Below are 25,119 nucleotides of genomic sequence, written 5' to 3'. Positions count from 1 at the left end.
TACATAATAAAATAAAAAAAATCTATAGAAATAAAATTTTGACAAAATTTTCTATAAAAATAAAATTTTGAGAAAATATTCTATAAAAAAATTTGACAAAACTTTCTAAAGAAATAAAATTTTGACAAAATTTTCAATAGAATTAAAATTTTGAAAACATTTTCTATAGAAAGAAAATTTTGCCAAAATTTCCAATAGAAATAAAATTTGAAAAATTTTCTATGGGTATAAAATTTTGACAAAATTTTCTATGGGAATGAAATTTTGACAAAATTTTCTATAGAAATAAAATTTTGACAAAATTTTCTATAGAAATAAAATTTTGGTAGATTATTTTTGGCTCGAGTGGCAACCATGATTATGAACCGATATGGACCAATTTTTGTATGATTGGGGATCGGCTATATATAACTACAGACCAATATGGACCAATTTTGGCATGTTTATTAGCGGCCATATACTAACACTACGTTCCAAGTTTCAACCGGATCGGATGAATTTTGCTTCTCCAAGAGGCTCCGGAGGTCAAATCTGGGGAACGGTTTATATGGGGGCTATATATAATTATTGACCGATATGGACCAATTTTTGGATGATTGTTAGATACCATATACTAACACCACGTACCAAATTTCAACCGAATCGGATTAAGTTTGCCCCTCCAAGGGGTTCCGGAGGTCAAATCTGGGGATCGATTTATATGGGGGCTATATATAATTATGGACCGATATGGACAAATTTTTGCGTGGTTGTTAGAGACCATATACTAACACCATGTTCCAAATTTCAACCGGATCGGATGAATTTTGCTCCTCTAAGAGGCTCCGGAGGTCAAATCTGGGGATCGGTTTATATGGGGACTTATAAAATTATGGACAAATTTTTGCATGGTTATTAGAGACCATATACTAATACCATGTACCAAATTTCAGCCGGATCGGATGAAATTTGCTCCTCTAAGAGGCTTTGAAGGTCAAATCTGGGGATCGGTTTATATGGGGGCTAAATATAATTATGGACCGATATGGACCAATTTTTGCTTGGTTATTAGAGACCATATAGTAATACCATGTACCAAATTTCACCTGGATCGGATGAATTTTGCTTATCTAAGAGGCTCTGGAGGTCAAATCTGGGGATCGGTTTATATGGGGGCTATATATAATTATGGACCGATAAGTACCAATTTGTGCATGGTTGCTAAAGACCATATTCTTACACCATGTACCAAATTTCAGCCCGATCGGATGAAAAATGCTACTCTTAGAGGCTCCGCAAACCAAATCTGGGGGTCCGTTTGTATGGGTGCTATACGTAAAAGTGGACCGATATGGCCCATTTGCATTACCATCCGACGATAGCTTGTTTCGTTCGGAAGTTAGCGTGATTTCAACAGACGGACGGACGGACATGCTAAGATCGACTCAGAATTTCACCGCGACCCAGAATATATATACTTTATGGGGTCTTACAGCAATATTTCGGTGTGTTACAAACGGAATGACAAAGTTAATATACCCCCGATCCTATGGTGGAGGGTATAAAAATACATTAAAATTATAAGCCGTATTCAACGAGGATTTTCGGCTGAAAAGGTCAGATAAACAATATATTGCTCCACGACCATATGAGTGTTATTATCTTCGATGGCGATATGAGACCGGCGTCAACGGCATCAACAAATTGATTCACTGGTGGGAGAAGGTCTTAAATAGACTTTTTTCTGCAAGCAGATCAAGATGAACTATATTGGTCCCCGGACACAGCTATAAAACTTAAACATAGAATCGGAGTACTCTTTGATAACCACTTGTGGTATCACATTGGACTGAAAAGTATAAGTGAATCTAACGGCTCGACTGTCGCAAATCGACTGTCAACGAAATGGCTGAGCAGTACAATATTCACCTAATATGGATGCCTGGCCACAGGAACATACCGGGGAAGTGCGGGGCGGATGTGTTAGCAAGGCTATGGACTACCTTACATATTCAAGGGGAAATATAATCTGTTGGCATGCCTCTGGCTACCTGCAATCTCCTACTGCGTGAGAAGGCTTTTATAATGGCGAATGTCCGAAGGGAGAATTACAAGCGTTGTTTGCAGTTTTTGCAAAAATGTTTAATCTTCCACTCACAATCATTCAGTATCAAGTTGCCATAGTAATGTTGCAAAATTTAGGTCAGAAAATGTGAATAAAATGTTTGAATTTAATTGTAAGATCGGTTGTACAACTTATCTCATTACCAATCGGATAACTTAAAATTGATTTTATAATGGATAATTGTCCGCCGCCGAATAGGCAAATTTATATCGGCTTAGCTGTCAAATCGCTGCCGCTGGAGTCAAAAAATTAGTGTCAGCCGCCGCCGACAAAAATGGATCGCCTTCATTCTCTGGTAATGAAGGTAAAAATCTATAGAATTAAATTTCAAATAATATTAAATTCATTATTTATCGGATTTTCAAAAGTTGATCTTATATATGTAGGTTAGGTTAGGTTAGGTGGCAGCCCGATGTATGAGGCTCACTTAGACTATTCAGTCCATTGTGATACCACATTGGTGAACTTCTCTCTTATATATGTAGAATCTTTTGTAGTCTTCATAGGTACTTTGAATTTAATTTCGGGAACCGTACCTTTAGAACCGATCTTATTTATGGCGTATCAAAATCCTCCTCAAATTTTATATATGTTATCAGGTAACTGGCTACGATGAGGGGTTTTCATAGAAAACAATTATGTTTGATCCATGAGATGGCTATATAAAATTCGCATGGCTATATAAAATTCGCATTGTTAAAATAATTTAATGAACTCAATATTCTAAATGAGCCTTAAACAACAAGCTGCTAATCTAACTTGACAATATTGGAATGAGTCTAATGATGCCTATAACCATCACATCTTGCAGTTCGATCATATTGGATAAGTATTTTATCATCTCCAAGTTACAAGATATCCATCCCCCTATTGCAAAAAGCCAAAACGTTAGCTTGCTGTAGATTTGCTGAATTGAAGGCCATTTTCTTTCCCCCCGAACATCCCGGAAGACACCAATCAAATTGTGGGTTGTTTATTTCGCCAATCAGTCGGCAAAGTCAGAGTTTAGCTGTAATTTCTTGGTATATCCCTTTTTTGTAGCTGGTGTTAATAATGTTGATGTCGCTCTTTTTTCTTCAACTTGGCCGATGCGCAATAATGTCGCATTGTCGATGCCTCTGTCTTTGCTGTCTTCACTTGGAATTGCTACACTGGTCTAGGTCTTGCTACGCTTAACGTGGTAAACGTGGTTTATGGCCTGCCCAGTTTGACTTAAGATTATTTCAATTTTAGCGATGGGTTCACTTAATTTAACCAACATGCAAAATACGTTCGAATGTCCATTTTCATTGCTGACGTAGATGTGGTTGACATTGTTGTTGCTGGTGGCGGTGGCGGCGGCGGCGATGGTGGTGTTGCATTTGTTGCTATTGCAACCAAACATACATATTTTGTGTCTACTAAGTGTTCATATAGCACTTGCTTTACAACCATATTTGGCTAAAATTCAAATGGCATTAACACGTTTCCGTAGTTGCTTGCTTGTATTCATTGAAATTGTGGACTAGGGATGATATTTTTGTAGCACAATGTGGTGTAGTATGAAAGGATATGGATGCAAAGAAATTCAAAACTATTCTATAAAAGCAAACAAAATAAATTAGAATAAGGTTGCGTTCTCAATTTTTTTAGATCCTTTCCTCCATCTTTCAGGATCCCTTTAGTTCAAGAGAACGTATTCCTTTCAAAAAACATATGGGAGCTACATCTAAATCTGAACCGATTTCAATAAAATTTGGCACGCTTGGCTACACTACTAATTGTACTCTTAGGGCAAAATTTCAACCAAATTGGGGTAAAACTCTGGCTTCTGGGACCGTATTAGTCCATATCGGGAGATAGATATATATGGGAGCTATATCTAAATCTGAACCAATTTCAACTAAATTTGGCATGCATAGTAAAAATGTTATTTCCATTTCTTGTTCAAAAATGTTAAGTAAATCGGAAGAAAATTTTGATCTACAGTGGTCATGTCTGTAAATCGGATGACAGATATATATGGGAGCTATATCTAAATTTGAACCGGTTTCAACCAATTTCGGTATGCATATTTATAATGTCAGTTCTACTCCTTGTGCAAAAATGTAACTCGGGGTAAAACTTTGGCCTCTGGGGCCATAGGAGTTTATATCGGGCGAAAGCTATATATGGGAGTGATATCTAAATCTGAACCGATTTCAACCAAGTTCGGTATGCATATTTATAATGTTAATTCTACTCCCTCTGCAAAATTTTAAGTAACTCGAAGTAAATTTTTGGCCTATGGGGCCGTAGGAGTGTAAATCGGGCGAAAGCTATATATGGGAGCTATATCTAAATCTGAACCGATCTTCAACCGATTTCATATTTATAATGTTAATTCAACTCCCTGTGCAAAATTGTACGTCAATCGGAACAAAAGATTGGCCTCTGAGGACGTAGGAGTGTAAATCGGGCGAAAGCTATATGAGAGAGCTATATCTCATTGTCCTCATCTAAAATGTTATTATATTGATAAAAATACAGTCGAAGCTCGGTTTTACGAACGATATATTGTCAGGCCCTTTCGTTATTTAGAAAAATTTGTTAAATCGAACGGGAATTTAAAATGTTAACTTTTATTGTAAATCGTAGTTTTTTTTACAATATTTGAAAAAATTTGCATTTGGCAAAATTAAAGTACTACAGAGGCACTTAAAAATAAACTGTTGAATTTGATATATCTATAATAGGTAAGGGCCTATATACACCCATGTCAATATTCGCCTTGATGTATGCCCGGTTTCAAGCTGGGCCAAGCAAAGTTAGAGTTCATAGTAACATCCTAACATGTCCTATATGTTACACCATTGTGCACTGATTCCTGTGCCGCATAGATTTACTCGTAAATTCCCGGTAGTTTTTTTCAACGGTAGTTTATCCCTCTCAGTAATGATGCTGACATTCATGTGCATTTCATAGTTCCTCCTCTGTTGTAGGAAGGAGGTTCCTTTTCATTGAGCTAAATATAGAATCGCGTAGCTCTCATTAATACGAGAGAAGTTCACCACATTTGGTATCACAATAGACTGAGTAACTCCTTAGACTATTTAGTCCAAATAGCGATCCAACGGAAACTTGGTGCATACTGCCACTAACGAACCTATCACAGGACTAGTAATAGTGCTCAAGTGCTAATTTATCGATTTCTATACTTTCTTGATTTTAAAATCTTATTAGATCAACAGAATCCAAAAGTGATTCCTTTCTGATGCGATTGGAATTGGGCTAAAAAATGGACCCTAAGAGTTTGTCCCAGACAGGTTCATGAGAACCTGTATGGTCCTACTAAGTTCTCCCAGGTCATGTCCATTGAAATGAGTTCAATTTACCTCGTCAATGGCAAGCCCGTGTTACGGTGGTCGTTCGCTTCTGGTTCTGGTCCATTAACACAGTAGTCCTGTACCGGTTCTGGGGTAGATCGATTTCCCGTAGCGGAGATGCCACTCTATCTATCCTACCTACCTACCTAGGTATACGGCCATTGAATATGTGTTTCCAAACACTTGATTCGATCTAAATATCATGGGAATGCCGCACTTTGTGGACGTTTCCGAAGGACTTAAACCATTCTCACAATCGTCAAATATTGCTGATTTTTTCTTGTTTATTTTCTTAAGATTAGAAGCATTTTCGTTAAATCGAACGTAAATTTTGTTCAACCGTTCGTTATTTAGAATACTCAATGTTAAGAATTTGGACGTTCGTTAAATTGGATTTTCGCTAAATGGGGTATTCTTTAAACAGAGCTTCGACTGTAATGTTGTTTGAATCAAAAGACAATGGTCACGATCTAAAATGTTATGGTATTCGTCAACTATGTTTTTCTTCCAGTTAAAAGAACATGGTCATAGCCTAAAATGTTTTGATCTTTATTGAAAAACTTTTTTCGTCGTCGAAAAAAGGACGCCATTTGAGAAAACAAAACACAAAGTTAATTTTATTTATTTGTTTATTTATTCATTCATTGTTTATTTGTATTTATAATGACGTGCAAGCACACATCACACACTCAAAAAAAAGTGAACTATCTATTTCACTAAAGCCAATTTAACTTTATATTAGTTCATAGAATCATTATGTTTGGAAAAAGTTTACTTTACTCAAATAATTTTTTGCGTACGTTAGTTAAATGAACTAAAACACAGGAAAAAATTATACAAAAATAAAGCATAAAGGTTTCCTAATTTCGTATTTCTCACAAAATAGTTCATTATTTCCTTAAATTTGTAAATTTTACCAAAAATGTGTCCATCATGAACTTCGTATGGCACTAAAGACATTCTTGCAATTTTGAACTCCAAGATTTCTCTTAAAACTACAAAATTTTCTTTAACAAGTGCAAAAACTTAGTTATGTCTAATAAATTTTCTTGAATTTGTCGAAAAATATTTACTTATTTTTACCATATCGGAGTGATGCCAGCGCTTGTAATACTGTTTAGTTAAAATTTTCTAAAAAAATTCAAAATTTTCTAAAATTAATCGAAAGTTATCTTTCCTGGTGGGTTCACTGTTTTTTCAGTGCATATTTTTTTACACACTCCATTTTGGTTCAATTTCAATAATAAATAATCATTCCATATTTACTTCGTGCCCATCAAATATTCCAACGCAGACATCATGTGACTGCAAATAAAAATAATATATACCATATATCAAACTGCAGAACAAACAAGTATATACGGCCGTAAGTTCGGCCAGGCCGAAGCTTATATCATGGATTGCGTAGAAACTTCATCTAAACACTGCCATCCACAATCGAATTACTTAAGTTGCGGTAACGCTTGCCGATGACAAGGTACCTTAAAACCTCCTAACACCATCTTCTACATTGTATGTAAGTCCATACGTGGTATATATTAAATCAAAACAGATCGATCCAATACGTATATAATTCAGTTTGACAAAGTAGACATAACATTTTGACAAAATTTTCTACAGAAATAAAATTTTAAAAAAATTTTCTATAGAAATAAAATTTTCACAAAACGTTCTATAGAAATAAAAATTTTGACAAAATTTTCTATAGAAAGAAAATTTTGACAAAAATTTCTACAGAAATAAAATTTTAACAAAATTTTCTATAGAAATAAACTTTTGACAAAATTTTCTATAGAAATAAAATCTTGGTAGATTATTTTTGGCTCGAGTGGCAACCATGATTATGAATCGATATGGACTAATTTTTGTGTGATTGGACCAATTTTGGTATGGTTGTTAGCGACCATATACTGACACCACGTTCCTAATTTGAACCGGATCGGATGAATTTTGCTTCTCCAAGAGGCTCCGGAGGTCAAATCTGGAGAATGTTTTATATGGGGGCTATATATAATTATGGACCGATATGGACCAATTCTGGCACGGTTGTTAAAGATCATGTACTAACACCATGTTCCAAATTACAACCGGATCGGATGAAATTTTCTTCTCTTTGTGGCTCCGCAAGCCAAATCTGGGGATCGGTTTATATGGGGGCTATATATAATTATGGACCGATGTGAACCAATTATTGCATGGTTGTTAGAGACCATATACCAACACCATGTACCAAATTTCAGCCGGATCGGATGAAATTTGCTTCTCTTTTAGGCTCCGCAAGCCAAATCTGGGGATTGGTTTATATGGGGGCTATATATAATTATGGACCGATGTGGACCAATTTTTGCATAGTTGTTAGAGACAATATACTTACACCAAAGTTCAGCCAGATCGGATGAAATATTCTACTCTTAGAGGCTCCGCAAGCCAAATCTGGCGGTTCGTTTGTATGGGGGCTACACCTAAAAGTGGACCGGTATGGTCCATTTGCAATACCATCCGACCTACATCAATAACAACTACTTGTGCCAAGTTTCAAGTCGATAGCTTGTTTCGTTCGGAAGTTAGGGTGATTTCAAGACGGACGGACGAACGGACATGCTCAGATCGACTCAGAATTTCACCACGACCCAGAATATATATACTTTAAGGGGTCTTAGAGCAATATTTCGATGTGTTACAAACGGAATGACAAAGTTAATATACCCCCATTCTATGGTGGAGGGTATAAAAACAGGTACATTTTTTTTAATTACACGTAACCTATACAAATACTTTTTTCTTTACAAAAAAGTCAAACAATTTAATGGTCAGGTACATGATTTTCCCGACCATGTAATCGTCTTAAAATCTATCATTTAAATAATAGAATACATTTGCGGCACTCAAAAATAACCTTTCAGGCTCTGCTGATTAAAGCGGAAGTAAATTTTTTTAAATACAATTTGAAGGATTAGGGATAAAAAATTATTTCTGATCCATCCAATTTCCTAAATATCCTCCACTCAAAAAAAGTGAACTCACTATTTCACTAAAGCCAATTTAACTATATTTTAGTTCATGAACTTATTATATTTGGTGAAAGTTTCATTTACTCTAATAATTTTTTGCGTACGTTAGTTAAATGAACTAAAAGATGGGAAAAAATTGTACACAAGTTAAGGATAGAGATTTACTAAATTCGTATTTGTCATAAAGTAGTTCATTATTTCTTCAAATTTGTAAATTTTACTACAAAAGCGTCCATCATGAACTTCGTATGTCACTAAAGATATTCTTGCAATTTTGAACTCCAATTTTTTCCTTCAAAGTACAATATTTTCTTTAAAAAGTGAAAAAAATTATTTATGTCTAATAAATTTTCTTAAATTTGTCGAAAAATTTTTACTTATTTTGTGATATCGGCGCGATGCCAGCGCTTGTAATACTCTTTAGTTAAACATTTCTAAAATATATTCAAAATTTTCTAAAATTAATCAAAAGTTTTCTTCCTGGTGGGTTCACTGTTTTTTCGATATTGATCCTTTGAAATCCTGTTTCCATTAAGAAAAACTATCCTGTTTTTCGCCATGAGTAGTACAAAATTTTGAATTTCTAAACCATCCTCGACCTCTTAGGACATTTGGATGTGCTATAGTTCATGACGATCAATAGGATATCTGCTGTGGCAGCGGTGGCGGTACGCTATAGTTTTGTTTGGTTTGGCATTTGCACGCATTTGTGTGATCACTTGTAAATTTTGCGGCAAGTTGTTGTTAATTCGTGGCAACTTGAATTATTGTTGTTGTTGTGGTCGTCGTTATTGCAGATATTGTGGTCATGGTGTTGTATGGTTGTTGTGGCCTCTTGGCCAAGGCTTAAATTTGTCAACCGGAGAGTGTTTGTTTGGTTTATGTGCGAGTGTGTTCATACGTATCGTTTAGAGGGTGCTTCATCTTCGTCTCAACAACGATTGTGGCTGGCTACTGCTGCTGTTTTGTGATGGTGAAATGATCACAGCAAGCAATTTGTTGCTGCAAATGCCTGTCCGTTCGTCTTTCCGTCTCTTTTGCCATGATCAGGCGCAGCAATAGTTTTGCTACTAACCTGTCGTAATTCTTGGCTTTTAATTTGTTTCTTACTGTTTCTTATTGTTGTTGTTGCTGATATTCGATTTTGTTTCCCTTGGCCTGATGTTATGGCCTTTGCGTGTTTCCTCATCGCTTGACTTCTTGTGATGCACTCAATGATGTGTGTTGTTGTTCGATTAATTCACAGCGTTGCCATATTGCTTTTGGGAGTAAAATTTGTTGCACTGAAAATAAAGCATTTAAAGACGATTTCATAAATTTTAAAAAAAATTTCAGAACTATTAAAGCTTTCTCTCATGTATAGATATATATCATTTACGTATCTACACTGCCGTGCTAAGCAAGAAGGTCTTATCACCATTTTAGTAGTTTTGAGATATTAAGCTTTTTAGTTTTTTGTCTTTCGAGCTTTTATATTAAATGACATTTACAGTTAAAAATTTGGCTTTTAAGCTTAACACAAAAATCAGAATTTCATACACGGTTCCGAATCTGGCCTTATCTCAATTTTCGATTTTTTGGCGCTTGTGACTTTCTTGCTTAGCACGGCAGTACATGTCTCTAAAGATGATGGAATATTTGACAAAATAAAAAAATCGTTTTGAAAACGTGTATCGAAAACGTTTATCTTTATACCCACCACCATAGAATGGTGACGGGGGCATAATAAGTTTGTCATTCCGTTTGTAACACATCGAAATATCGATTTCCGACTATATAAAGTATATATATTCTTGATCAGGGAGAAATTCTAAGACGATATAACGATGTCCGTCTGTCTGTCTGTTGTAATCACGCTACAGTCTTCAATAATGAAGCAATCGTGCTGAAATTTTTCACAAACTCGTCTTTTGTCTGCAGGCAGGTCAAGTTCGAAGATGGGCTATATCGGTCCAGGTTTTGATATAGTCCCCATATAAACCGACCTCCCGATTTGGGGTCTTGGGCTTATAGAAATCGTAGTTTTTATCCAATATGCCTGAAATTGGAAATCTAGAGGTATTGTAGGACCACAAATACGTGTGCCAAAAATTGCGAGTATCGATCCATATTTTGGTATAGCCCCCATATAGACCGATATACCACTTTTATATCTTGGGCTTATAGAAACCGCAGTTTTTATTCAATTTACCTGAAATTGGAAATCTAGAGGTATTGTAGGACCACAAATACGTGTGCCAAAAATTGTGAGTATCGGTCCATATTTTGGTATAGCCCGATATGGACCGATCTCCCGCAGTTTTTATCCAATTTACCTGAAATTGGAAATCGACAGGTATTTCAGAACCGTTAAGAGGTGTGCCAAACATGGTGAGCATCGGTCCATGTTTTCGTATGGTCCCCCTATAAACCGACCTCCCGAGTTGGGCTTGGGCTTATAGAAATCGTAGTTTTTATCCAATTTGCCTGAAATTGAAAATCTAGAGGTACTTGAGGACCATCAAAAGGTGCGCCGAAAATGGTGAGTATCAGCCCATGTTTTGGTATAGCCCCCATATAGACCGATATCCCGATTTTACTTCTTGGGCTTCTATAATCCGAAGTTTTTATCCAATTTGCCTGAAGTTGGAAATCTAGAGGTATTTTCGGGCCATAAAGACGTGTGCCGAAAACGGTGAATTTTGGTCCATATTTTAGTATAGCCCCCATAAGAACGATCTCCCGATTTAACTCCTTGGGTTTCTAGAAACAGTAGTTTTTATCTGATTTGCCTGAAATTGTAAATATTCTGGTATTTTAGGCACACAAGAACGTGTATCGGATTAAGTTTCTATCGGTCCATTTGGTAATGTCTCCATATAGACCGACTTCACTTCTTGAGGGTGTAGAAGGCGCACTTATCATGAAAATTGCTTGAAATTCAATGTAAAATTTCCAGATTTTACTTCTCGGGTGAAAATCTACAGATTTAAAATTTCAAATCAAGACGTTATTTTATAATTTTCTTGCACACTTACAAGAGATGTTAATGATTCCTCTAAAACTCAAACAAAAATGGTTCTTATAAATCCAGAATCTGATATAGTCCTCATAGGTGTAATTTTAAATGAATCTTCGGGAAGTGTCCTCAAGTCCTCAAGCCCTCCTGAAATTTCAAAGGAAACCCAAATATTTGGTTCATGGTGGTGTGTATTTAAGATTCGGTTTGTTATTTATTATTTTTTTTTTTTGAATTTCTTTGAAAATTTTAAACTTTTATTACAAAAAAAATCGTTTAATTTTTTCAATAAAAAAATTATTTTTGAACCATCAACACAGTCCATTTCATTCTCTTCTGACTTTAAGTCTTTAATTTTGACAACATTTTTTCTAAAAAAAAATGTTCTATACAAAAGTTCAAAATTTTATTTCAATAGAATTTTATTTCTACAGAAAATTTTATCAATATTTCATTTATATATAAAATTTTGTCAAAATTTTATTTCTATAGAAAAATTTGTCAAAACTTCATTTCTATACAAAATTTTGTCAAAATTTTATTTGTATAGAAAAATTTGTCAAAAATTCATTTCGATAGAAAATTTTTTTAAATTTTTAATTCTAAAGAAAATGTTGTCTACAATTTATTTTTATTGAAATTTTTGTCAAAATTTTATTTCTATACAAAATCTTGTCATTATGTGCTATAGGAATTTTTATCAAAATTTTATGTCTATAGGAAATTTTGTCAAAATTTTATTTTTATAGAAAATTTTGTCAAGACTTTATGTCTATCGAGAATTTTGACAAAATTTTTTTTCTTTAGTCAAAATTAGTCAAAATTTTGTTTCTATAGTAAAAATTTGTCAAAATTTTATTTCTATAGAAATTTTTTACAAAATTCTATTTCTGTAGAAAATTTTGCCAAAACTGAATTTCTATAGAAATTTTTGTCAAAACTTTATTTTATTAAATGACTTTAAAGGCATATGAAGAAAAAATCAGAAAAAACGTATAGATTAAAATTTGTTTCCTAGTATCAAGTACGGAAAACTCAAATTTAAAAGGAGAATTGTGTTCAAACTTTACATTACATCAGCTCCGCTTCTGTGGCTCGTTAATCAATACACAGTCATTACCAAGACCAAATCTTTGGAACGGGCAAGCTTTTCGAAAGATAGTCGGTTAAGTCATCTGCATGTTGATTCTTTGAGCCCTTACTCTTGGTTATTGACCAGTATGGTAACTGAAGAAGAAACTTTTAAACTAGGTTTTTTCTCCACTCTGGCATCACTGGTTAGTAGAATAAATGGTTTCGTTATTTTGCGAATTGAATCAAAGGAATCGTCGTAAGCTATTGCATGATGTTGGTCCAATGTTTTTGCTATGTTTCTGTTGAGTTAATTTCATGTTGTTGCCCTGTTGTCTTTGCCGTCGCCGTCATCGCCGTAGTCGCTGTTGTTATTTCGTTCAATTTTAAGCTGTTTTTTAAGCCTAAATTATTAACCTCTAGTCCTTTAACAAATGTTCCGCAATTATTGTGTTAAGCTCATTAGCGGTATTTTCTGTAAGGTCTTTTTCTGTGGTATTGTGTCCGCCTGCCGTTTCTTTTTGTTGTTGTGCGATTTTCGCCATGATTTCTTCGTTTTTGTGTTTTTTTTTTGTTTCCTTCTACTGAGCTTTTGTGGTGTCGTTGGTAGATTTCGATGTTATTTCTCTTGCCCAAGGATCTTAATGTTTTTGTTTTACTAATTTGTACATTTGTCAGATAATAAATGTTTAGTGGAAAGTTTTATGCAGTTACACCACCATTGTATTCTCATGCATGCATGCATGTGAATAGCAGAGATATGCTATAGAATCCATATCATTATTCCTGATATCCTTTAGGGGCTTTTTCTTATTGTTGTTTTTTTATTTTTCTTGTAAGGTGTGAAATTGTGTTCGTCCATAATTTGGAACATGTTAATTTTTTCCCAGTATTTTAATGGTGTCGCAGTGGTTATTATCTTCTCTCACCCATATAAGCTGTTCTTATCTGAGGTTTTGGCGTTTTTGTCATTAAAAAAAATAATAATCAGCCTCTTTATTTATACAGAGCCTTTTTAAACATGTATAACTAATTGAAGAAATTTAGTTATTCCTTGTTATGGCTATATTATTTTAAAGGACAAAATCATTGGATACAACTGAACTGTTTTTGAGTGTATACTGAAAAATACATTAGCCTAACCTGGAAAATTATTCAACCTAAATTGTAGGACACGTAATTCACGCAATATTTAAAATACAGAAATTTTAATAAACGTTTTTATAATTTTTTTTTTTCAATTAAATTAAAAGAGAGTTCATAAGCTTCGCTTTAAGAATTGTTTTCATTACACTTAGGACGCGTATTTTTGAATTTTGCTTTCCTTCATTAAAATCGTATGTATTTCAAAAGCAGTAAGGCAAATTTTTCTTAACGTAATGAAAAACCTTTTTGATGCAAAGAAATAATTTTTAAAATAACTGAGATAATAAGTCTTTGGATTAAAGATAAAAACGCTCATAGAAGTGAGCCAAATATACCTTAAAACAAGGAAAAGTGTTTTTGATTTAAAGAAATAATTTCTAAATTACCTGAGATATTGAATATTTGGATTAAAGATAAAGAAGCTTGAAGTATTGACAAAAACATATTTGGAGAATTTGGAATCTTTGATTTAAATTTTTTTTAATTAAGAAACCATTTTTTTGCTGTAAAGTCTCTATTGCACTTTGGATTTAAAGTCATATTTATGTGTACATGGGCAACTTTTTAATATTTCTCAAAAAAAGAGCGAAAATTTGATTCAGTTTTATGGGCCCACTACACCCTCAAAAAAGCTCGCTTCTGTAACATATACTCCCAAACTCATTCTGCTTCAAGCTTATTTTTTTGGATTGGTCCAAACAATATATTGTTTTTATTGTTTACCTTAGGCATACACTGGTAGAAAACAACTTGTAATGAAATTTTCTTTGTGTGTATATATTTTGAAGGCGAAAATTGGTTACTTCTATTTTCTTAATTGCAGCATACTCTCTCGGTCTCTTTTTCTAAAAACCTATATTTTTATAGTCATAATGGCATCAGGCAAATTTCTGGACACGATCTCGGATATAATGAGTGAGGCCCTGCAAATTTTATCCGACTGGGCAATGCGGTGCGGATGGGGCGTTAACCCTAGAAAAACGGAGCTAGTGCTCTTCACTAGGGGGACAAAAACGACCGAGTATAAGGTTCCACAAGGGACGAGATTGAGTCTTTCAAAATCGGCTAAGTACCTAGGAGTTGTCCTGGATTCCAAACTAAACTGGCTGGAGAACACGGCAGTTAGACTGAAGAAGACCTACGTGGCACTTTATGCGTGTCAAAGGCTGGTTGACGTGAACAGCCTCTTTCACTGGCTGTTCACGGCAGTTGTGAGACCTGTGGCCACCTACGGATGCCACATCTGGTGGACGATTACGAACCATCAGACTAATATACAGAAGATCAACAGGATAAACAGGATGGCCCTTATTTACATGACTGGCGCAATGAGGACAACGGCCACAGCAGCATTAGAGGTACTGATGGGAGTCACCCCGCTGGATCTGCATATCAGAAGAACAGAGGAGATTATACTCATGAGGCTGAAGAGTCTAGACTCCCTCGGAAATGCGGTAAGCAGACACATGGAACTCGTTGCTTCAGTTGGACGAGATATTAGGACGGACTTTATGGCGACTCAGCATGTATATGAAGGACAGCTGAGATCGATTATACCAAGTATAGAGGAGTGGAGAGAGGGACGCATATATTTTGGAGACCTGAATATACGGACGGCTCGAAGATGGATGAAGGCACGGGCAGTGGTATCTACTGCGAAGATCTGGGTATCAGCGATTCATAAAAGATGGATGACGAATGCAGCATCTTTGAGGCAGAGGTTTGCCATTGCGAAGGCTGCAGAACTACTTTTGATGAGGCCGATATTCAGGAGCGATATCAGCTTATTCATCGACAGTCAGGCAGCAATTAAGGCCTTAGGAAACCCGAACATAACGTCGAAGGTAGTCAGCAGCTGTCGTAGAGAGCTTAGAGTTCTCACTGAACAGCATAATATCACTCTATGCTGGGTACCTGTACATTATGGAATAAGGGGAAAATGAGGAGTAGGATGTGTTGGCTAAAGAAGGCGCTATCCTTATATACTTACAAGATCAATATAAGATACGGTGATTTATGGAAGGAACGTTGGGCTTCCTCTGCGACCTGCGAGCAAACCAAGCTGATTTGGGACGACAAGAGCCGCAAGAACTCTGATTTCCTGATGACGACCAGCAGAGATGATATGAGAGCATTGATAGACATCATAACAGGACACAACACCCTTGGAAAACACATGGTAAGGATTGGCTTAATGACTGACGATATTTGTTGATGGTGTCTGGACCCAGAGGCAACAGAAGACTCCTACCATTTTCTATGCCAGTGTCCAGCATTATCCTTTAGAAAAAGCAAGATACTGGGCTCTTTTTTCTTTCAGCATATAACGGACGTACGGAACTGCAACATGAAGGATATACTTGACCTCGGAATGGAAAACCTAGGAAAACTTTCTTTGGAACTCGCCTGTAAACTCAAATGATTGAGGAGGACGAAGAAGAACAACAATGAGGAAACACAATGGATCAACATGGTCTAAGTGGGAGCCAGCCCTTTTTGTTACGGGCTGGTCTCATCCTCCATAACCTAACCTACAGGCAATTTCTAAATTAACATATGTTTGCATCCACACATATTATATTTAAAAACAAGTCTATACGACCGTAAGTTCGGCCAGGCCGAATCTTATGTACCCTCCACCATGGACTGTCCACAATCGAATTAATTGTGTTTGATATCTTAAAACTTCTTAACATCGTTTTTTAAATTGTAAGTTAGTCCATACGTGGTATATATTAGACAAAAAAGGTATGTATAGGTAAGTCTACAAATAATTACGAATCGATATGGACTTTTGCACGGTACGTAGAGAGCCAGAATTGAAATATGGGGGTCGCTTATAAGACTGTCATCCACAATCGAATTACTTGGGTTGTGGTATCTTAAAACTTCTTAACATCGCTTTCTAAATTGTGAGTTAGTCCATACGTGGTATATATTAGACAAAAAAGTTATGTATAGGTAAGTCTGGCTCTAAATTAGAGAGCCAGAATTGAAATATGGGGGTCACTAATATGTGGGCTATATACAATTATGAAATTGATATGGACCAATTTTTGTGTGATTGGGGATCGATTTATCTGAGGGCTATATATAACTATAGACCGGTGGGGACCTAGTTAGGCATGATTGTTAACGGCAATATACTAGCACAATGTATCAAATTTCAACTGACTCGGATGAAATTTGCTCCTCCAAGTGGCTCCAAAACCATGGACTGATTATGGACTGATATGGACCACTTTTGGCATGGTTGTTAAATATCATATACTACCACCACCTACCAAACTTCAACAAGATCGGATGAATTTTGCTTCTCCAAAAGGCACCGGAGGTCAAATCTAAGGATCGGTTTATATGGGGGCTATATATAATTATGGACTGATATGAACCAATTGTTGCATGGTTGTTGGATACCATATACAAATATCACGTACCAAATTTCAACCGAATCGGATGAATTTTGCTCTTCCAAAGGGCTCCGGATGTCAAATCTGGGAATCGGTTTATATGGGGGCTATATCTAATTATGGACCGATTTCGACCAATTTTTGCATTGGTGTTTGAGGCCATATACTAACAACATGTAAAAAATTTCCGCCGGATAGGATGGAATTTGCTTCTCTTAGAGGCTCCGCAAGCCAAATCGGGGGATCGGTTTATATGGATTGCTATATATAATTATTGACCGATGTGGACCAATTTTTTCACACCATGTACCAAATTTCAGCTGGATCGAATGAAATTTGCTTCTCTTAGAGGCTCTACAAGCCAAATTTGGGGATCGGTTTATAAGGGGGCTATATATAATTATGGACCGACGTGGACCAATTTTTGCATGGTCATTAGAGACCATATATTAACACCATGTACCAAATTCAGGATGAAATTTGCTTCTCTTAGAGGATCGGCAAGCCAAACTTGGGGGTCCGTTTATATGGAAGCTATACGTAAAAGTGGACCGATATGGCCCATATGCAATACCATCCGACCTACATCAATAACAACTACTTGTGCCAAGATTCAAGTCGATAGCTTGTTTCGTTCGGAAGTTAGCGTGATTTCAACAGACGGACGGTCGGACGGACATGCTCAGATCGACTCAGAATTTCACCACGACCCAGAATATATATACTTTATGGGTTCTTAGAGCAATATTTCGATGTGTTACAAACAGAATGACAAAGTTAATATACCCCCATCCTATGGTGGAGGGTATAACAAGTAAGTAAAGTCTAAAGTCGGGCGGGGCCGACTATATTATACCCTTCACCACTATGTAGACCAACATTTGTGTTACTATCTCAACTCCTTCCAATTTGTTGGGAGTTATTATGAATGTTTATATTCCCATATACAAATATTTATATCTTAACCGATTTGGAGACAATTTTTTATACTTCTACAAAATCTCTAGAATTAAAATTTAAAATGGTTAACGTCGTGGGATGAAACACAATGTTAGTAAAAAACAAGTAAGAAAGTCTAAAGTCGGGCGGGGCCGACTATATTATACCCTGCACCACTTTGTAAATCTAAATTTTCGATACCATATCACATCCGTTAAAATGTGTTTGGGGCTATATATAAAGGTTTGTCCCAAATACATACATTTAAATATCACTCGATCTGGACAGAATTTGATAGACTTCTACAAAATCTATAGACTCAAAATTTAAGTCGGCTAATGCACTAGGGTGGAACACAATGTTAGTCAAAAAATATGGGAAACGTTTAAATCTGAAGCAATTTAAAGGAAACTTCAAAAAATTTTATTTATGATTTGTCGCTCGATATATATGTATTAGAAGTTTAGGAAAATTAGAGTCATTTTTACAACTTTTCGACTAAACAGTGGCGATTTTACAAGGAAAATGTTGGTATTTTGACCATTTTTGTCGAAATCAGAAAAACATATATATGGGAGCTATATCTAAATCTGAACCGATTTCAACCAAATTTGGCACGCATAGCAACAATGCTACTTCTACTCCCTGTGTAAAATTTCAACTAAATCGGAGTTAAAAATTGGCCTCTGTGGTCATATGAGTGTAAATCGAGCGAAAGCTATATATGGGAGATATATCTAAATCTGAACCGATTTCAACCAAATTTGGCACGCATAGCTACAATGCTAATTCTACTCCCTGTGCAAAATTTCAACTAAATCGGAGCAAAAAATTGGCCTCTGTGGTCATATGAGTGTAAATCGGCCGAAAGCTATATATTGGAGCTATATCTAAATCTGCACAGATTTCAACCAAATTTGGCACACATAGCTACAATGCTAATTCTACTCCCTGTGCAAAATTTCAACCAAATTGGGCTAAAACTCTGGTTTCTGGGACCGTATTAGTCCATATCGGGCGAAAGATATATATATATATATATGGGAGCTATATCTAAATCTGAACCGATTTCAATAAAATTTGGCACACTTGACTATAGGGTAAAACTCTGGCTTCTGGGGCCATATAAGTCCATATCGGGCGAAATATATATATGGGAGCTATGTCTAAATCTGAACCGATTTCTTCCAAAATCAATAAGGATCTATTCTGAACCAAAACACATACTTGTGCCAAATTTGAAGTCTATTGGACTAAAACTGCGACCTAGACTTTGATTACAAAAATGTGTTCACGGACATGCGGACATGTCTATATCGACTCAGGAGCCCACCCTGAGCATTTTTGCCAAAGACACTATGTGTATATCTCGTCTCCTTCTGGGTGTTGCAAACATATGCACTAACTTATAATACCCTGTTCCACAGTGTGGAGCAGGGTATAACAAGTAAGGAAAGTCTAAAGTCGGGCGGGGCCGACTATATTATACCCTGCATCACTTATAGATCCACATTTTCCATACCATATCAAATCCGTCAAATGTGTTGGGTGCTATATATAAACTTTATGTTCCCATATACATATATTTAAATCTGACTCGATCTGTTAGACTTATGTATACTTAAAATTTAAGTCGGCTAATGCCCTGGATGGAACAAAATGTTAGTAAAAAATATGGGAAACATTTAAATCTGAAGCAATTTTTAGGCAACTTTGCAAAAGTGTATTTATGATTTATCGGTCGATAGATATGTATTAGACGTATAGGAAAATTGGAGTCATTTTTACACTTTTTCGACTTAGCAGTGTCGTTTTTACAGGGAAAATGTGGGTATTTTGGGCCAATTTTGCCGAAATCACAAAAAACATATATATGGGAGTTATATCTAAATTTGAACCGATTTCAACCAAATTTGGCGTGCAAAGCTACAAAGTTAAGTCTACTCCCTGTGACCTCTGTTGTCGTATTAGTGAAAATCGGGGGAAGATATATATGGGAGCTATATATAAATCTGAACCGATTTAAACCAAATTTGACACGCATAGCTACAATGCTAATTCTACTTCCTGTGCAAAATTTAAAGTAAATTAGGACAAAACTCTGGCTTCTGGGGCCATAGGAGTTAATATCGGGCGAAAGATATATTGGAGCTATATCTTAATTTGAACCGATTTCAAAATTTGGCATGCATAGCTACAATATTAATTCTACTCCATGTGCAAAATTTAAAGCAAATTAGTGCACAACTCTGGCTTCTGGGACTGTATAAGTGCATATCGGGCGAAAGATATATATGGAAGCTATATCTAAAACTAAACCGATTTCTTCAAAAATCAATAGGGTTTTATTCTGACTCAAAAGTCATACTTGTTATAAATTTGAAGTCGATTGGACTTAAATTGCGACCTAGACTTTGATTACAAAAATGTGTTCACAGACAGACGGACATGGCTAGATCGACTCAGGGGCCGACTTGAACAATATTGCCAAAGACACCATATGTCTATCTCATCTCCTTCTGAGTGTTGCAAACATATGCACTAACTTATAATAGCCTGTGTGGCCACAGTGTGGCGCAGGGTATAAAAATTATGTCCCAAACATAATATGTTCTAACATATTAACATACACGCAAAAAAAAAAAAAACGTTTGGAAAACGTGTACCGAAAACGTTTTTCTTTTGTTAGAGTTTTTTGAATTGCTTCGAAAATTTTAAACTTTTATCACCAAAAAAAATCTTTTGTTACAAAATTTTTATTTTTTCAATAAAAAAAGTTATTTTTGACACAACAACACAGTCCATTTCGTTTATATCAAACATTGTTCTTTTCTGACTTTAGGTCTTTAATAAGACACATTTTACAGTTCAAAATTTAATATAGTACAATGTAATGTTGAACATTTTTTAGGAATCTTCCGAACATATCTGGAATATATGTAAAAAAATAAAAACAATAAAAAAAAACTTTGGTCGAAGCAGGGATCGAACCCACGACCCTTGGCATGCAAGTCGGACGTAGCAACCACTGCTACACGGTGCCAAACTAAATGTTTGTTTCTGTTAAATAAACTTTGTTTATTCGGTTCTTATATGGATAATTATCTATTGATGACCATAACAGGTACATAGCTCAGTGGTTAGTGTGTTGGCGTACAAAGTGCATGGTCCGCGGTTCGATTCTCCGTCCAGGCGAAAGGTAAAAAAATTTAAAATTAATAAAATCGTATAATTTCTTCTACTTTTTGGTATTATAGGAAAAGGTGTTAAGAACTAAAATACCTCGTGGATGCGAGAAAGATATGAGAGAAAATGCAATTAGCAAGAAAACAATGTTTGTTTGAGTTAGTATTTATGAAATTGTTTTTACATCCTGGAAAAGAATAAACGTTTATCACAAAAAGTATATACTTTTCTTCCAAATACACTTCCTTACAGCGAAAAGCAAATGAGAAACGAACTTTGTTTGTCTAAAATTTCGTTTTGGAGGAAAGAATTATTTTTTTGCGTGTATATGTCGCAAATATGACATGGACATTATATGCTTGCTCTTAAAAATAATGTGTTAAAAATTTTAGTTCCAAACATTTTTACACCCAAGCATATGAAAAACAATTTTTTTCGTCGGCACAAACGTGCAAACTTAGATGAAACACCTCAGCTTTCACACAAAAAAAAATCATCGATTCAAAAGTTGCAGAATTATTTCCCCCCCCCCCCCTCCCCAAAAAAAAAACGATTTGTAACCACTGTGCGATGAACAGTTCATCAGCACCACGTCATCTTATGAAGAGTGATCTAGTTCACAGTTAGAAAATACTCATATTCAAACTTTCATTACTGATGTAAGGTAAATTCACATTAATATATAATATATAAAATTACTATTCAATATATTTAATTATTCAATTTGATATATGTTATGTTACACCAATATAGCCCAAGCGTCTAAACAAGGCATTTTAATTGTTCAAGATTGTCATCAATACAAATTGGAGATGTTATAACATTTATAATTCTGAACTATAATTATAAGATTTTAACGGTGTAGTGTCGGTACTCAATAAAATACAAACAAATAAAAAACAATACAAACATATTATAAAACAAAAACCCACATACGATTTTCCAACCCCTTGGTTATGAATACGTTTGGGTCATTTCGATAGACTTCCATTTGATTTGTGTTAACAAATCGATTTCATTCATTCACACACTAATCATAATATTTAATTCATTAATTTAACAAAGCACTTTATAAACGGATATGATTTAAAATAATTTTAATAAATGCATAAATTGTGCTAAATCCGAATATTAAAATTCAAATTGATTTCGCATTTATAAGAATGGTCGATTTAATGGAAAGACATTAATTTGTAATTTTACATGATCCAAATCAGACAATGTACACAAACCAATACTTTTGTTCTTATGGGAAGTTAATATTACACTTCAAGAAAAAAGGTTGAGGATAATGGGAAATAAGGCAAATTAAAATAAAATTCCTGGAAACCGATTTACAATAAGTTATTTTTAACTTTTAATGACATTAATTTTTTTTTTCTGAAACATATATGAGAAAACATTAACATATAAGTGTGTTTAAAGTTGAAAATTTTCTCTCGATGTTTTGTGATTCTAATGTCGACAATATATATATGATTAACTAAGATATCATGACAGATTTCATTATAACATTTTGATATGCAAATCACCTGAGAAAATTTCTCAAATGGTCTCACATTTCATTCATTCATGATTTGCATGATGTGATTGACTGACTTACTGACTAACTGACTACTAAAACTTCACGTCAACATACAATGAAATCAATTCTTAATGGTTTTCTTTGGGTCAACTGTGGGTCTATGGAAGCTATGGCACGATCATCAACGGATATATGGCTAAAACAATGGTAGATAGGATTAAAGCATTTCACAGCGTATCATTTGTAAAAGTACAACTGACTCTACGTATGTATATGCTTGACTTTTTTCACTTTTGCATTGGCTTTTGTGGTAACAATGGCAATATTTGCAAATTTCCAAAAGCAATTAAAAACCACAAAATACACCCACAACATAAACTAATGCGCCATGGAGATATGGGGAAAAACTTGCACTAACGAACTAAGGAAAAGAACTGAGACAAATTAAAGAGGCGGGAGTAGTCATTTTAGACTATAGTTACGCCCTATAATGGGGTAGTTATTTCCAATACTAGTGTGCGGTCAGTGTATTATGCGTTTTCCTTTAGATCAGTAACTTATGAAAAAGTTTAGCAAAAAATGGCAATTTCTTACTTGACCACATATTGGTCAGGGTATAATAACTTTGATCTGTAAGTAAATATGCCTACCAGAAATATTGGTTTTAGACCCAATAAAATATAGAAACTAGCCCTTGCTGTCCACATAGACAGCCAGATGTCTATGATTTGTAGTACGCAAGATTCCGGTCGCAATTATTAAACGATTTCGCAACGATTGTATCTAATCTTAATTATTTTCTTCTAAAACAAGTAAGTATAGTAGAAAGTCGGGCGGGGCCGACTATATCATACCCTAAACCACTATTACACAATTAGTAATCATAAGCATTTGTGGGGTAACATATAGGTCTGGGAGATAAACCGCAGTTGCATATTTAAGAAAATTAAGGGGTACATGTCTATGGTTGCTTTGTGTCAATCTGACTATAGCTCATAGGGAAAATGTTCGGTTTAGCCTACACAGACAAAAAAAGTTCCCTACTTTTACATACATTCCCAAACAATTTTCCCTACTATATTTTTCGTTGAATTTAAAAAATTTTACAAAACAAAAATGGTTCTATGTACTTTATTACCTTAAAACATGAATATGCAACGTATATAACTTAGAATATAAATTTGTATTACCACCACGGTTGCCACAGTTGGTAGAATTCTATCCAAATTAGTAATCTTTTTTGTTAAATCTCTATAAAAAGAAAATTTTGGAATAAGTTTCTATAAACAAATTTTTGTGAGAAATTTTTCTATAGAAATAAAATTTTGACAATAAATTCTATAGAAATAAAATTTTGAAAAAAAATTCCACAGAAATAAAATTTTGAGAAAATTTTTTATAGAAATAATATTTTGAAAAAACATTCTATAGAAATACAATTTTGACAAAATGTGCTATAAAAATAAAATGTTGAAAAAATTTTCTACAGAAATAAAGTTTACCACACATTGTTAAAGATCAAGCCTTGCCGGCTTCTAATTTCCTCCTCTAGAGCCACCAAAATGTAAAAATTGTTACAAATTGTGTTGAGTGAAAATGTCCTACATTGTGGCCCTACGTCCCTACAAGACGCTAAATATTAGAAAAACCCTACATATAGGGAATTTCCCCTACTTCTAGCAACACTGGCTGTAGTTGATATCGCACCTACGGAGTTAGTATGCCACTTAATTAGTGTGGGTAATAAATCTAAATTTGTAAAAATCGAGCAATATTTTTATGAAAGAGCTACAAGCACGTATAAATACGATCGCCTAGTACATCAAAATTTTAAATTTGAAAATATTATGGCCAAATTTGGGAAAATCGAGCGATGCATATATATGAGAGCTATATCTAAATCTGAACCGATTTGGATGAAATTTTGCAGACTTGAAGGGCGATGGAAAAGATTACCTTTTGCCAAATTTGGTGACGATCCGTTTGAAAAAAAAAGCGCAACGTGACCCCATTTGTCGAAATCGGGCGATACATATATATGGGAGCTATATCTAAATTTGATCCGATTTCTTCCAAATTTAATAGCGTTCGTCCTTGTGCCCAAAAAACTCCCTGTACCAAATTTCATCAAAATCGGTTAATAATTGCGACCGGAATCCTGTGAACAACAAATACATGGACAGACGGACGGACGGACGGACACCAATCGCTAGATCGACTCAGGAAGTGATTCTGAGTCGATCGGTATATATTTTATGGAGTCTAAAATCACTATTTCTGGTAGGCACATTTTTTGGCCGATCAAACTTATTATACCCTGACCACTATGTGGTTTAGAGTATAAATAGGTGAACTCTGCAGGCTAATAAAGCTAATTTATTTTAA

The 25,119-nt window shown here is 34.9% G+C and overlaps 1 protein-coding gene across 1 annotated transcript; it reads left to right on the top strand.

The window, feature by feature from the left end:
- Positions 1 to 14,546: 14,546 nt before the first annotated feature.
- Positions 14,547 to 15,617, top strand: LOC142225075 (uncharacterized). Its single transcript, XM_075294849.1, has one exon. It carries the CDS (start codon positions 14,547 to 14,549, stop codon positions 15,615 to 15,617), a length of 1,071 nt encoding a protein of 356 aa, XP_075150964.1.
- The last annotated feature ends 9,502 nt before the right edge of the window (positions 15,618 to 25,119 follow it).

Source organism: Haematobia irritans, chromosome 2 (genome assembly GCF_050003625.1).
Source record: "Haematobia irritans isolate KBUSLIRL chromosome 2, ASM5000362v1, whole genome shotgun sequence".
Lineage (NCBI taxonomy): Eukaryota > Metazoa > Arthropoda > Insecta > Diptera > Muscidae > Haematobia > Haematobia irritans.
Note: the sequence above shows the minus strand (reverse complement) of the source record. Positions and strands in the feature narration are given on the sequence as shown.

Bases quoted from the DNA above. Each gene is read 5' to 3' on its own strand.
- LOC142225075 (XM_075294849.1), top strand. From the start codon at position 14,547: ATGGCATCAGGCAAATTTCTGGACACGATCTCGGATATAATGAGTGAG.